General features: G+C 38.5%; 1 protein-coding gene across 8 annotated transcripts in view; it reads left to right on the top strand.

The window, feature by feature from the left end:
* The window catches only part of RAD51C (RAD51 paralog C), a 31,221-nt gene extending 24,900 nt beyond the window's left edge, over positions 1 to 6,321 (top strand). For 5 of the 8 annotated variants that reach the window (XM_006061763.2, XM_025281209.1, XM_025281208.1 and 2 more), the window contains 2 exons: positions 4,029 to 4,089; positions 4,703 to 6,321. In XM_006061763.2, the coding sequence (XP_006061825.2) occupies positions 4,029 to 4,089; positions 4,703 to 4,819 (178 nt within the window). In that variant the 3' untranslated portion in view covers positions 4,820 to 6,321. Of the gene's footprint in view, positions 1 to 4,025; positions 4,090 to 4,702 lie in introns of all 8 variants that reach the window. The other 3 variants (XM_025281207.1, XM_025281205.1, XM_044939628.1) reach the window with 1 other exon arrangement.
* The last annotated feature ends 8,751 nt before the right edge of the window (positions 6,322 to 15,072 follow it).

Here is a 15,072-nt window from a genome sequence, read left to right as displayed (position 1 = left end):
AAAGTTATTATAAAATATTGGCTATATTTGTTGGCATTGTACAGGATATCCTTGTAGCTTATTTTATACATAATAGTTTGTACCTCTTAATCCCCTATTCCTATACTGCTGTTCTCCCCCTCCCCACTGGTAACCACTCATTTGTTCTCTATGTCTGTGAGTCCTTCAGTAACTCTCTGAAGGCTCTATACCTATTATCATTAACAGTGAAAAGATCAAAGCCCAGGAAGATTAAAACATAGTAAATAGCAGCTACCATTTTTTGAATATTAACTGTTCTTTATTGTGCTAAGTACTCTGTGTGTGTGTATACATAAAATTTCATTTTATTTTACAAATAACTCTATGACATAGATATAGTATCCACATCTTATAGATGGCTTTATAAGAGTCCATTCCTTTTCTCCTATAATTGCTGTTTCTTGAAAGTAATTATATTACTGCATTGATTGCTAGTGAATCTGAAGGTATATCTTATCCTCCTTTTTAGGTAAAAACCTTTTTTTCCAAACTGCTTTTTTCCCTAGGCTGTGGATATATGATAGTATGCATACTTTTTTATAATTAGAAGTAGTTGACTTCATTTAATAAAATCAACATTGTTTTATTCTTCATTGTTTGAAATTAGATATCTTTAAGTTATTAAAGTTGCATGAAATTTTGTATGCTTTTTAAAATATAGTGTGTCTTGAAAGGATCGAAATAGAAATTCATGCTGGGGGAAAATAGTTTATAAAAATGAACACTTCTAGTCTGAGCAGAAAAATGAAAACCTTGACTAGCCAGATTTATACTGAGATTGAACTTCAGTGTCCCATCTTCATGCCCCAGTCCCTGTTCTTCACCAGGATTTTTACCCTTTGACTAGTAAGAGAATAACATTTCAACAGTTATTAAAAGAAATACTTTTGTCTCTGTCCTGTATATTGTGTGGGTTTTCCTCCAATTTGCATATTCATGATAATATGAGGCCAAGATTGTTCAGAATTATACCGTGCTTTGCCAAGAAGATCTGGTGGTGGAGTGGAGTAATACATCAACACCCCCACACACTGTTTCATATGTGTCTCAGCTTTAGAGCACAAACTGTGCTTCTGTCTTGTTTCTTCCTGACCTAAACTATGCAGTTCAGCCATATGTTAAGCTTCATCTCAGCTGGGGCCACGAGCCAAGTGATTCTTCAGTTTAGTTTGTTGTTTCAAAAGATATCTTGAGATGCAGACATGAAATAAATTTTGTTTTTACCTAGAAATTCGAGGAAGATTTTTCCACCTGAATACGTAATGTCCCTTTGACTTTAGGATTCTTAATAAACTTGTAAATGCTTCTTAAAAGCTTATTTCCTTTTTAATAATTTTCTCAGGAAAATCGGATATACTGGGTACCTTTTTGGACATATGGTGATATGAGGTGATTTAGATACTCATTTTTCAGAAGATTAGCTAATTTTTGTTTTATTGGATCAAAATGTGTGATTTTTTAATTTTAAGGAGGTGCCTCTATTTTTCCTGTTTCATTTTGCATTAAAGATAGACAGTCAACCCTAAAGCATCATAAAAGTTGATGATTTCACTCCCTAACACAACTAACAGAACATAACTCCTTAACATAACATTCTTTCAGGATGGGGAGCACATGTACACCCGTGGCGGATTCATGTTGATATATGGCAAAACCAATACAATATTGTAAATTAATTAACCTCCAATTAAAATAAATAAATTTAAAAAAACATAACATTCTTATGTTACATATTACTTTGCAGTTATTTTATTTATGCATACAGTTGCAATTACAAAGATGACATTTTGAATTCTTGTTTTCATCCTGAAAGAACAAACCTAAAAACTATTGAGTGGATGATGGTCTTTGATTGCTTCTTTTTTGAATTATGCCTGAGGAGCAGGGCAGTTTCAAAACAGAGAATAACAGATCATAAACAAAAATGGCCTTCGTAAATTATCTTTGAAAACAAATCAACATTATATTATATGTAAACAAATAATCTTTTAAGAGAGTCTGATTTTTCTCTTAACTTAGCATCTTCATTGTGTACAGTTACATCAGTTTTTAAAAATTGTGTTAAAGTATTATAACATAAAATTTACCATTTTAACTGTGTAAGTGTATAATTCAGTGGCATGAAGTACATTCATATTATTGTACAACTATCGCACCATCCATCTCCAGAACTTTTTCATCTTTCCATACTGAAACTCCATGCCTATTAAATAGTAACTACCTATTCTCCCCCCACACCAGCCTCTGGCAACCACCGTGCTACCTTCTGTCTCTGTGAATCTGACTAGTCTAGGCACTCATTAATAGAAGCGGAAGCATACAATATTGTTCCTGTTGTGACTGGCTTTATTTGACTTGGTGTAATGTCTTCAAGGTTCATTGCAGCTAATGTTAGAATTTCTTTCCTTTTTAAGACTAATATTCCATGGTATGTAGGGACCACATTTTGTTTATCCAGTCATCTGTCAAACACTTGAGCTGTAGCTTCTACCTTTAGCTTTTGTGAAAAAGTTATATCAGTTCTAAAGTAATTTTTAAAAGACACTTTAAAAGTTTTTTCTTGTAAAGTTGACCCATGAACAGGAATTTGAATTGTGTGGGTCCACTTATAGATGTATTTTTTTCAATAAGTATAGTTTCTGTATTTTCATTTTGGTAGTGGTGGTTTAGTCACTAAGTTGTGTCTCACTCTTGTGACCCCATGGACTGTAGCCTGCCAGGCTCCTCGGTCCATGGGATTCTCCAGGCAGGAATACTGGAGTGGGTTGCCATGGATCTTCCTGACCCAGGATCGAACCTGGGTCTCCTGCTTGGCAGGCCAATTCTTTAGCAACTGAGCTATGAGGGAAGCCAGTGAGATCACAATAAGTGGAATTAAAAGAACTGGAGTTGAGTCCTAAGTCTCTCTCACCTTCCTGCTCTTGGATAAATCAATCAATTCCTTTGTTTTTGAAGCAGAGTATTTGGATTTTGGGGGTTTCCCAGGTGGCACTAGTGGTAAAGAATCTGTCTGCCAAAGCAGGAAACATAAAAGACTCCGGTTTGATCCTTGGGTTGGGAAGATCCTCTAGAGGTGGGCATGGCAAGCTACTCTAGTATTCTTCCCTGGAGAATCCCATGGACAGAGGAGCCTGGCAGGCTATGGTCCATAGGGTCGCGAAGAGTTGGACACCACTGAAGCAACTTAGCATGCGTGCACATTCAGGTTTTTGATTGCAGGATTGGTATGCCTAACCTTGCATTGTTCAAGGGTCAGCTATATTTGTTGCTATTATGGTATTTGAGCATAGTTAATAAGAATTTAGAATTTTGTTTCTCAACCACTTTGAGCTTTCAGTTTTAGAGTACACAATAAAATTGTACCTAATCAGACCTTGTCCTGTTTTAACAATGATTTTTCTGAACATACTCATTTTGAAAGAATGTGTTTTCCTAGATTGATTGTATTAGTATAATGAGTATGTGTTAATGCTTCTCATACGTAAAAAATACACAATTACTGTAGAAAGTTTGAAAGATATAGATAATCAAACAAAAAAGTAACCTTCACCTTGTAATAGCAACTTAACTTTGTGGTTGTAGTCTTTAGTAATTTTTCTGTATAAAATATGTATGCAAGCTTACTCATAAATGTGGGATCATACAGTATAACTTATACTTTGTATATTATTAATATTTTCCCATCTCATTAAATATTTTCTTCTACCTTATTTTATGTGTAAATAATATCTTGTCATTCATAAAATGATTTATTTTAGTCATTGTCTTTTTAGGTTGTTTTAAAATTTCAGTTATGCAAACAATTCTGTTGTTATTATATGTAATAGTTATTATATATATTATATATATAGTTATTGTTTTAAGGAAGTGTTTTTTATATTTCTTTGTGTGTTCTTAGACAACAAAATAATAGAATTATAATGAAAAACTATAAATTTAAATTATGAATTCAGTCATCTGAACTAATTAAGACATGTGTTTGTGTATATTTATTTTTCTCTAAGCAGGTTGGCGACATTGTACAAATCACCAAGCCAGAAGGAATCTACAGTACCATTTCAGATCACAGTCAGTATTACTTGATTAGAGTGGGATTTTGGTGTTAGTGGGCAGTAATTATTTGAAGAAAGCATTTACAAATTGCTTCTGTTAACTTCTGTAGGCAGTGAACATATTTGAGGACAGATTTTGATGTTTAGAACATTATCCCCCAAATAGTAGTATATATAAAGAATACTCTGGTCACAATTGAACTGAAATTTATTCTTAAGAACAGAGGAAATGCTTATTTGTAGGGTAGTGTGTTCCATGTCCTGGGTAATGTCAGGATATTAAAGATATTTTTCAGCCATGCCTTGTGGCATGTGGGATACTTCTTTTCATTTCTTCCAGTAAAGCTACCATAAAGTTTGTTAGGATTGACCTTTAGAGATTATTTTTATAATGCACTATTATTTCTGCATATGTGTATGTATAAGTAAATACATAAGAGACTCTAGATAAAAATTGTATAGTCCTGGCTTGGACACCTGTCTTTGAGGTTTATCCTCTTCACTCAACAGTGGTTGATAACTTCTATCCCAAGAATAAAGTAGCTCTCTTATTACTTTAAAGTATTTGGAAGACCAGTTGTTATTTTAGATGTTCTTAAAGCATACTTGTGTACTTTTTCATCCTGCAGCCCCAGGGATTTAGAGATGCTGTTGTTGCTACTGCATATTCATTGCAAACAGAAGGTTCATTGAATTCCCGGAAGCGATCACGGGACTCAGAGGAAGAACAGGAATCCAAAGACTAGTCTCAAAGTATACATGTGTATTGATGCTTTGAAAGATGCAATGTTTACAAGTAGTAGACTCTTACTTTAGAGTATAAACACGCTATGGTGTGAATGAATTAGGTCTATATATTAAGTGAATGGTGAATGAACAAATCAGGTCTATACTAAGTGAAACTACTTAACAAATATGATTCTCTGAAAGAGTTCTTCTAAATTAAGCATTGTTCTATAGTTATATGTGACCCTGTTTTCATTGTTAATAACATTGAGTAGAGGTATTACAGGTATTGTGTTTTGCAAATGTGGAAAGCTGATCTCATGTGGCTAATCTGAATTTATTATTCAGACTGTTTTTTTCCCTTGTTTCTTTGCCAGTTGCCTAGACATTTCTAGGAAGAAAAGATTTTTTTCACACTACCGTTGTGCTCTTCTCTTTAAATGTAGCTTTGATAACTCTTAAAAATGACCTATTTCTATAAAGAAAAGCCAGCACCATGAGTCAGCATATTATTACATTCAGTTGATGGGTAGGATACAAATTTTAGATGACCACTCTGATTTTAGTGACCTCAATCCTAAAATTGAAGTCATTGGTTCATTTTTTAATGTTATTTTATAATGTTAAAGGAAAGACTTAGAAGTTGTTATCCCATCTAGAACATTGACTGGAACCTACATCTTCCAGTATATTCAGGTTGATAAGCTCACAGTCATTTATTTCTGTATTTTTGAAACATGATGTGATCCAGTTCTAGGTGTATTGACATTTTCCTTTGAATAATCTTAACACTGCTTGAATAAATTAAAAATCTGAATTCTTGAGTGGTTTCAAAATCTAAAAATGTTTTGGTACCTGGTTTCTCTTAGTACTTCTTAATTCATTTACAAGATTTACTTTGACTCCTAGAGAAGAAAATTATTTAAGTGATTGAATATTATATAATGTGACAACCATATTTTCCAGATTTTAGTGACAGTTGGTATTTCCTGTCCCAGACTGAACACTAAATTCATAAAATTTTAAACATGTAATTATTCTGTAATTGATTATACACAATCTTAACTATAGTTTGCAAAGACTTTTTAAAAAGCAAAAGAAGGCTCTGCTAGCCATTATACCAGGACATAAATCAGGGCTATCCCAGGAAAATCAGGTTTATGGGCATCCTAATTATCTAAGACTAATTTCAATTGATTACTTTAGGATAACCAAGTGTAGCTATCTTATTTTGGAGTACTTTAAGGCATATATTTTTATTATAATTAATGCAGTCATTGTAAAAATTTACTTGTCATTTTGTATTCTGTCTATTCAAATCATAACATTAGGAGAGTAAGGGGGTTGTTAAGTGATAATTATCAGTGTTACCAGGCATCGGATACTATAAGAGCTCATTTTATAAAGCATTATGACACTGTACTTTAAAAGAACTGTAGGACTCTGAATATAGACAAAGCCAAGTGTATTTCTTTTGTTTGCAACTTTTTAAATAAAATTTACATATCATAGCTTTTCAAAATTGTTGCTGTTGCTGAAAAGATATTTATTTTTCTAGTTATAAACTCAGTCTGCCTGGGCTGTAATAACAAAATACCACTGAATTACACAACAGAATTTTCTCATGGTTTTTCAGTGTCCTAGCATGGTCTGGTTCTGGTGAGGGCTGTCTCCCTTGCTTGCAGACAGCTCCTTCTTACAGTGTGCTCACAAAGATTTTCCTAGGTGGATGTGTGTGGAGAAAGATCATTCTCTCTTCCTTGTCTTATATTGCCACCATTCGTATGAGAAATCCACTCTTATAACCTCATTTAACATTAATTACCTCCTGAAAGTCCTGTCCCCAAATAGATTAGAGGTAGGGCTTCAGCATATGAATTTTGAGAGAACACAATCAGTCCATAGCATTCTACCCCTGGTCCCCCCAAATTCATATCTTTCTCACACAGAATATGTACATGTCATCCCAACAGCCCCAACTCATTCCAGCATCAACTGTAAAGTACATAGTCTCCTTAAAATATCCTCTTGGGGCTTCCCTGGTGGTCCAGTGGTTAAGAACATGCCTTCCAGTGCAGTATATGTGGGTTCAGTCCCTGGTTGGGGAACTAAGATACCACATGCCATGGGGCAAGTAAGCCCATGTGTCGCAACTAAGACCCAACATGGCTAAATAAATAAATATTTTAAAAGATATCATCTAAATTAGACACATGTGGGATTCCAAGTACAATTTTAAAATTTTATTTATTTGGCTGCATTGGGTCTTAGTTGTGGCACATGGGATCTTCACTGCAGTGCATGAACTCTCTAGTTGTGGCGTGCAGGCTCAGTAGCTCTGCAGCATGTAGGATCTTAGTTCCCTGACCAGGGGTCGACCCCTGTTTCCTGCACTGCAAGGCAGATTCTTAACCACTGGACCACCAGGGAAGTCCCCAGGTACAATTTGGCTGTGAACATGTGAAACCTGACACGTGTTTCCAAAATACAGTGACAGGACAAGGATAGAATAGACATTCTAAAGGGAGAAATCAGGAGGAAACGCGGAGTGATGTGTCCCAAGGAAGTCCAAAGCCTAGCAAGGTAAATTCCATTAGCTCTTAAGGGTTGATATTAATCCTTTTTGGTTTGATACTCTGCCTTCCAGCCCTGCTGGCATGGCAGTATCACCCCACAGCTCTATGTGGTGGTTTTGCCCCTGAACTCTGGCCAGAGGCCATCTGACCTGTTGAAAATGAGGCACTAGTCTTGATGGCCTCTGGCCCTCACGTTAAGTTTTCCTCCTTCTTAAAGAATACCTGATGTTTGCAGCAAAACAGCTCTCAAGTTGTCAAATCCAAGAAGTCAGCCTTCCTTCATTTTGTCCTATCTCTGCCCCTGACAGTTCAAACTAGCAATGTTTCTGCTCTTATAATCCCATAAGCTTTTCATGGAGTGATGGTCCAGCCACACCCCTGATATCCTCTTCAGAACATGCTGTCTACTTTTTTGCAATATGGATCGGCTGAGAATTTTCCAAATCTTTAGGTTCTGGTTCCTTTTTGCTTATCAATTTCTTCTTCAATTCATGTACTTCATTTTGCATTTTACTATTAAGTAAGGAACCAAGCCACTCCTTCAGTACTTTGCCTAGACTCCCCAGCTAAACAGCCAGTTTCATTACCTGCAAGTTCTAAATTCCATAAAGCCTGTGTCCTGTCATGTTATAACAAGGGTGATCTTTTCTCCAGTTCCTGATAACACATTCCTTATTTCTGTTTGAAATCTTACCAGAATCACCTTTAATATCCATATTTCTAGCTTGCCACCTCCAAACTCTTTCAGCCTCCATTACTGTCCCAAAGCTTCTTGCCCATTTTAGGTATTCCTTAAAGCTATGCTCCACTTCTCAATACTAAAATCTGTAGTGATAGTTTGTGCTGCCATGGCAAAATCCCATAGATTGGGTGGCTTAAAACAAGTTTATTTTCTCACAGTTCTAGAGTCTAGAAGTCCCAGATCATGGTGCTTGCATTGTTTCTGATGTGATGAGAGATCTCTTCCACGGCCTGTTCTCACTATATTCTCACATGATAGAGGTTGAGAGCACACGTGAGCAAGCTTTCAGTTGTCCTTGTAAGGGGGCCAATCCTAGCATGAGGACCCTGCTCTTATGACCTCATGTGTGTGTGTGCTAAGTCGCTTCAGTCATGTCTGACTCTTTGCAACCCTATGGACTGTAGCCTGCCAGGCTCATCTGTCTATGGGATTCTCCAGGCAAGAATACTGGAGTGGGTTGCCATGGCCTCCAGGGGATCTTCCCAACCCTCGAACCCGTGTCTCTTACATCTCCTGCATTGGCAGGTGTGTTCCTTACCACTAGTGCCACCTGGGAAGCCCCAACCAGGTCTCCTGCATTGCAGGCAGATTCTTCATGGAATGAGCCACCAGGGAAGACCCCTTATGACCTCAGTTCAGTTCAATTCAGCTTCCTCAGTCGTGTCTTGACTCTTTGCGACTCCATGGACTGCAGCATGCCAGCCTTCCCTGTCCATCACCAACTCCTGGAGCGTGCTCAAACTCATGTTCATCGAGTCAGTGATGCCATCCAACCATCTCATCCTCTGTCATCCCCTTCTCCTCCTGCCTTCAATCTTCCCCAGTGTCAGGGTCTTTTACAGTGAGTCAGTTCTTCGCATCAGGTGGCCAAAGTACTGGAGTTTCAGCTTTAGCATCAGTCCTTCCAATGAATATTCAGGACTGATTTCCTTTAGGATGGATTGGTTGGATCTCTTTGCAGTCCAAGGGACTCTAAAGAGTCTTCTCCAACAACACAGTTCAAACTGAATCCCAGAGCTCAGTTAACCTTCAGTTCAGTTCAGTTTAGTCGCTCAGTCGTGTCCGACTCTGCGACCCCATGAATCGCAGCACGCCAGGCCTCCCTGTCTGTCATGAACTCCTTCTCTATAATATTTCTCAATGGTTGTGCCTAAGGGAATGGCTACCTACTTGAGTATTCTTGCCTGGAGAATTCCATGGACTGAGGAGCCTGGCGGGCTACACTCCAAAAGGTCACAAAGAGTCAGACACAGTTGAGCAACTAACACACATACTTCTAAATTTTCTTTTGGAGTTTTAGTTATTACTGTATTTTTATTGTTACAAACAACACTTCTAATAAGCATATATGTTCCTTTTAACAGAAATTGAAATTAGAGCTTCCCTGGTGGCTCAGTGGTGAAGAATCTGTTTGCCAAGGCAGGAGACACAGGTTCAGTCCCTGGGCTGGGAAGATCCCACATGTAGCAACTAAGCCCACGTGCCACAACTTTTAAGCCTCTGTTCCAGAGGCTGCAACAACAGAAGCCACTGAAATCAGAAGTCCACGCACCACAATTAGAGAAAGCCTGTACAGCAACAAAGACCCAGCACAGCCAAAATAAATATGATGAAAAAAATTTTTAAAGAAATTGAAATTATGATTTGTATTAATTTCCTTTTTCTGCTGTCATAAATTACTGTAGATTATGGCACCCCACTCCAGTACTCTTGCCTGGAAAATCCCATGGACGAAGGAGCCTGGTGGGCTGCAGTCCATGGGGTCCCTAGGAGTCGGACACGACTGAGCTCTTCACTTTCACTTTTCACTTTCCTGCATTGGAGAAGGAAATGGCAACCCACTCCAGTGTTCTTGCCTGGAGAATCCCAGGGACGGGGGAGCCTGGTGGGCTGCCGTCTATGGGGTCGCAACAGAGTCGGACACGACTGAAGCGACTTAGCAGCAGCAGCAGCAGCAGTGGCTTAAAAGAACACGAGTCTGAAATCATTTGTTGTTCAGTCACTCAATCGTGTCCGGCTGTTTGCAACCCCGTGAACTGCAGCGTGCCAGGCTTCCCTGTCCATCAACTCCTGGAGTTTACTCAAACTCATTTCCATTGAGTCAGTGATGCCATCCAACCATCTCTTCCTCTTGTCCCCTTCTCCTCCTGCCTTCAATCTTTCCCAGCATCAGGATCTTTTCCAGTGAGTCAGTTCTTCCCATCAGGTGACCAAAGTATTGGAGTTTCAGCTTCAGCATCAATCCTTCCAATGAACACCCAGGACTGATTTCCTTTAGGATGGACTAGATGGATCTCCTTGCAGTCCAAGGGACTCTCAAGGGTCTTCTCCAACACTGCAGTTCAAAAGCATCAATTCTTCGGCACTCAGCTTTCTTCACAGTCCAACTCTCACATCCATACATGACTGCTGGTAAAACCATAGCCTTGACTAGACGGACCTTGGTTGGTAAAGTAATGTTTCTGCTTTTTAATATGCTGTCTAGGTTGGTCATCACAGAGGGCTAAAATCAAGGTGTCAGCAGGCCTGCATTCCTTTGGGAGGGTCTATGGAAAAATCTGTTTCCTTGCCTTTTCTAGCTTCTAGAAGCTGCCTGCATTCTTTGACTCATAGTCCATCTTCAAAGACTTCAGCATAGCATCTCCCAGTCTATTTCTGGGTTTTTGTTGTCTTTTTCTCACACTGTCTCTTCCTGCCTCCCCCTTAAAAGGACACTTGTGATTGTATTTAGGGACCAGTCAGATAATTCAGGATAATATCCCCATCTCCAGGTCCTTAATCACATCTGCAGAGTCCCTTTTGGCACCTAAATTAGCATTTACAAATTTCAAGTATTAGAGTGTAAACATTTTGGGGGAAGCCACTATTCAGCCCTTTGAAATTATGTGGCAACATGATTCAAGAAATCATGATCCTTAAGTAATGCATAAAATTTCAAAAGCACTGGGATATTTTACTCTTTTCTTAACTTTTCATAGATATTATTCCCAGGTATGAAACTGAAAGAAAGAGAGGATGTTTTCTTAGGTTTTTGAAAGCTTTTTTTTTTTTTGAAGAGTATTACTTTTTCTTAATTATAAAATACGTAGTACAGGCATACTTCTAAAATAGTGCAGTTTGGGGAAAAAAAAAAAACGTGCAGTTTGGTACCAGACCACCTCAATTAAGCAAATAAATCACAGAAACTTTTATAGTTTCCCAGTACATACCAAAGTTTTATTTACACTTTACTGTAGTTTATTAAGTGTGCAAAAGCATGTGTCTAAAAATACAATGTATATACCTTCAGAGATCAGATCAGTCACTCAGTCGTGTCCGACTCTTTGCGACCCCATGAATCGCAACACACCAGGCCTCCCTGTCCATCACCAACTCCCGGAGTTCACTGAGACTCACGTCCATTGAGTCAGTGATGCCATCCAGCCATCTCAGCCTCTGTCATCCCCTTCTCCTCCTGCCCCCCATCCCTCCCAGCATCAGAGTCTTTTCCAATAATTAATAATAATTTATTGCTTGGAGTAGGAAATGGCAAGCCACTCCAATATTTTTGCCAGGAAAATTCCATGAACAGAGAGCCTGGTGGGCTACAGTCCATGGGATTGCAAGAGGCAGACTGGACTGAGTGACTAACTTTCAAAAGAAAGAATGAGAAAGAAAAAAAGAGTATCACCAGCTAACAGTCACATATTTGGTTCTGAAGGATAACTTATTTGTTTTGATTTCTGGAGAAGATCAGATTTTTTTAGTACTCATGTATAGGTTTTCTCCTTTCCTTTAGTATTAAAGGACAAAGTTGAAAGAGTGTTCATATGTATCTATGAAAATTAAAGTGCATTCCAAATGCATATCCCATCCCACAAGGATTGATTTATTCGTACTTGCACAGCCTTGTGAAAAGTGCATGATGCGCCAGGTCCCTGTGGGGCACAGTCATGCTCATAGAAAAGAGTAGCATTTCAGGGTCAGGAACCGCGATTTCAAGCAGAGAAGTTCTGTAACTGACATAAAAAATATTTTGGAAAACAATTATGTTCAAAACTTAAATGGGAAATGTATGCCTTAAAAAGACACACACACACAAATACTTAATTGCTAAAAGAAAACTTTGTTGCTAAAAACTGCCACCTTTGAGCAAGTCATAATCTCACAAGAGTTAACAAAGATCAATGATCATAACATAGCAAATACAATAATAAGGAAGTTTGAGCTCTTATAAGAATTGCCAAAATGTGGCACAGAGATAGAAGGTGAACGAATGCTGTTGGGAAAATGGTGCAATAGACTTGCTCAATGAAGGGTTATTGCAAACCTTCAGTTTGTAAAAAAACAGTATCTTTGAGATGAACTAGAAATAAAATGAGATATGCCTGTAATTGTTCAAATATGCAAACACTTTTTAAAAGTAACTCTTTCTTGGTTTTACAAACATTTATCCTTTATTGAAATTTTTTTTTTGGCAGAATATTATGACTTTGCAGACTATTATCTGAGCTGATTGTGGCTCAGATCATGAACTCTTTATTGCCAAATTCAGACTTAAATTGAAGAAAGTAGGGAAAACCACTAGACCATTCAGGTATGACCTAAATCAAATCCCTTATGATTATACAGTGGAAGTGAGAAATAGATTTAAGGGACTAGATCTGATAGACAGAGTGCCTGATGAACTATGGATGGAGGTTAATGACATTGTACAGGAGACAGGGATCAAGACCATCCCCAAGAAAAAGAAATGCAAAAAAGCAAAATGTATGTCTGAGGAGGCCTTACAAATTGCTGTGAAAAGAAGAGAAGTGAAAAGCAAAGGAGAAAAGGAAAGATGTACCCATTTGAATGCAGAGTTCCAAAGAATAGCAAGGAGAGATAAGAAAGCCTTCCTCAGCAGTCAGTGAAAAGAAATAGAGGAAGACAACAGAATGGGAAAGACTAGAGATCTCTTCAAGAAAATTAGAGATACCAAGGGAACATTTCACGCAAAGATGAGCCTGATAAAGGACAGAAATGGTATGGACCTAACAGAAGCAGAAGATAGTAAGAAGAGGCGGCAAGAGTACACAGAAGAACTGTATAAAAAAGATCTTCACGACCCAGATAATCACGATGGTGTGATCACTGACCTAGAGCCAGACATCCTGGAATGTGAAGTCAAGTGGGCCTTAGGAAGTATCATTACGAACAAAGCTAGTGGAAGTGATGGAATTCCAATTGAGCTATTTCAGATTTTAAAAGATGATGCTATGAAAGTGCTGCACTCAATATGCCAGCCAATTTGGAAAACTCAGCAGTGGCCACAGGACTGTTTTCATTCCAATCCCAAAGAAAGGCAATGCCAAAGAATGCTCAAACTACCGCACAATTGCACTCATCTCACACGCTAGTAAAGTAATGTTCAAAATTCTTCAAGCCAGGTTTCAGCAATACGTGAACCGTGAACTTCCAGATGTTCAAGCTGGTTTTAGAAAAGGCAGAGGAACCAGAGATCAAATTGCCAACATCTGCTGGATCATCAAAAAAGCAAGAGAGTTCCAGAAAAGCATCTGTTTCTGCTTTATTAACTATTCCAAAGCCTTTGACTGTGTGGATCACAATAAACTGTGGAAAATTCTGAAAGAGATGGGAATACCAGACCACCTGACCTGCTTCTTGAGAAACCTATATGCAGGTCAGGAAGCAACAGTTAGAACTGGACATGGAACAACAGACTGGTTCCAAATAGGAAAAAGAGTACGTCAAGGCTGCGTATTGTCACTGTGCTTATTTAACTTATATGCAGAGTACATCATGAGAAACACTGGGCTGGAAGAAGCACAAGCTGTAATCAAGATTGCCGGGAGAAATGTCAATAACCTCAGATATGCAGATGACACCACCCTTATGGCAGAAAGTGAAGAAGAACTAAAGAGCCTGTTAATGAAAGTGAAAGAGGAGAGTGAAAAAGTTGGCTTAAAGCTCAACATTCAGAAAACTAAGATCATGGCATCTGGTCCCATCACTTCATGGCAGATAGATGGGGAAACAGTGGAAACAGTGTCAGACTTTATTTTTGGGGGCTCCATATCACTGCAGATGGTGACTGCAGCCATGAAATTAAAAGACACTTACTCCTTGGAAGGCAAGTTATGACCAACCTAGACAGCGTATTAAAAAGCAGAGACATTACTTTGTCAACAAAGGTCCGTCTAGTCAAGGCTATGGTTTTTCCAGTGGTCATGTATGGATGTGAGAGTTGGACTATAAAGAAAGCTGAGTGCCGAAGAATTGATGCTTTTGAACTTTGGTGTTGGAGAAGACTCTTGAGAGTCCCTTGAACTGCAAGGAGATCCAACCAGTCCATCCTAAAGGAGATCAGTCCTGGGTGTTCACTGGAAGGACTGAGGTTGAAGCTGGAACTCCAATACTTTGGCCACCTCATGTGAAGAGCTGACTCATTGGAAAAGACCCTGATGCTGGGAAAGATTGAGGGCAGGAGAAGAAAGAGATGACAGGATGAGATGGTTGGATGGCATCACCGACTCAATGGACATCAGTTTGGGTAAACTCCGGGAGTTGGTGATGAACAGGGAGGCCTGGCATACTGCGGTTCATGTGGTCGCAAAGAGTCGGACATGACTGAGCGACTGAACTGAACTGAACTGATGACTTTTAGCTTCAATTTGGAGATTTATAACTTGTGTGTGTGTGCTTGTTCAGTGGTGTCTTGACTCTTTGCCACCCCATGGACTGTAGCCCACCAGTCCTCTCTGTCCATGGAATTTTCCAGGTAAGAAAGCAGGCTGCCATTTCCTCCTCCAGAGAATCTTTCTGGCCTAGGGATTGAAACTATATCTCCAGCATCTCCTGCATTGGCAGGCAGATTCTTTGCCACTGAGCCACTGGGGGCCCAATATATAACTTAAATCATACATATATAGTGCCTTATGATTTTTGAAACACTTTTACATCATTTAATTTGATC

The sequence above is a fragment of the Bubalus bubalis genome, chromosome 3 (assembly GCF_019923935.1).
Source record: "Bubalus bubalis isolate 160015118507 breed Murrah chromosome 3, NDDB_SH_1, whole genome shotgun sequence".
Classification (NCBI taxonomy): domain Eukaryota; kingdom Metazoa; phylum Chordata; class Mammalia; order Artiodactyla; family Bovidae; genus Bubalus; species Bubalus bubalis.
This window is presented reverse-complemented; position numbering and strand designations above follow the sequence as displayed.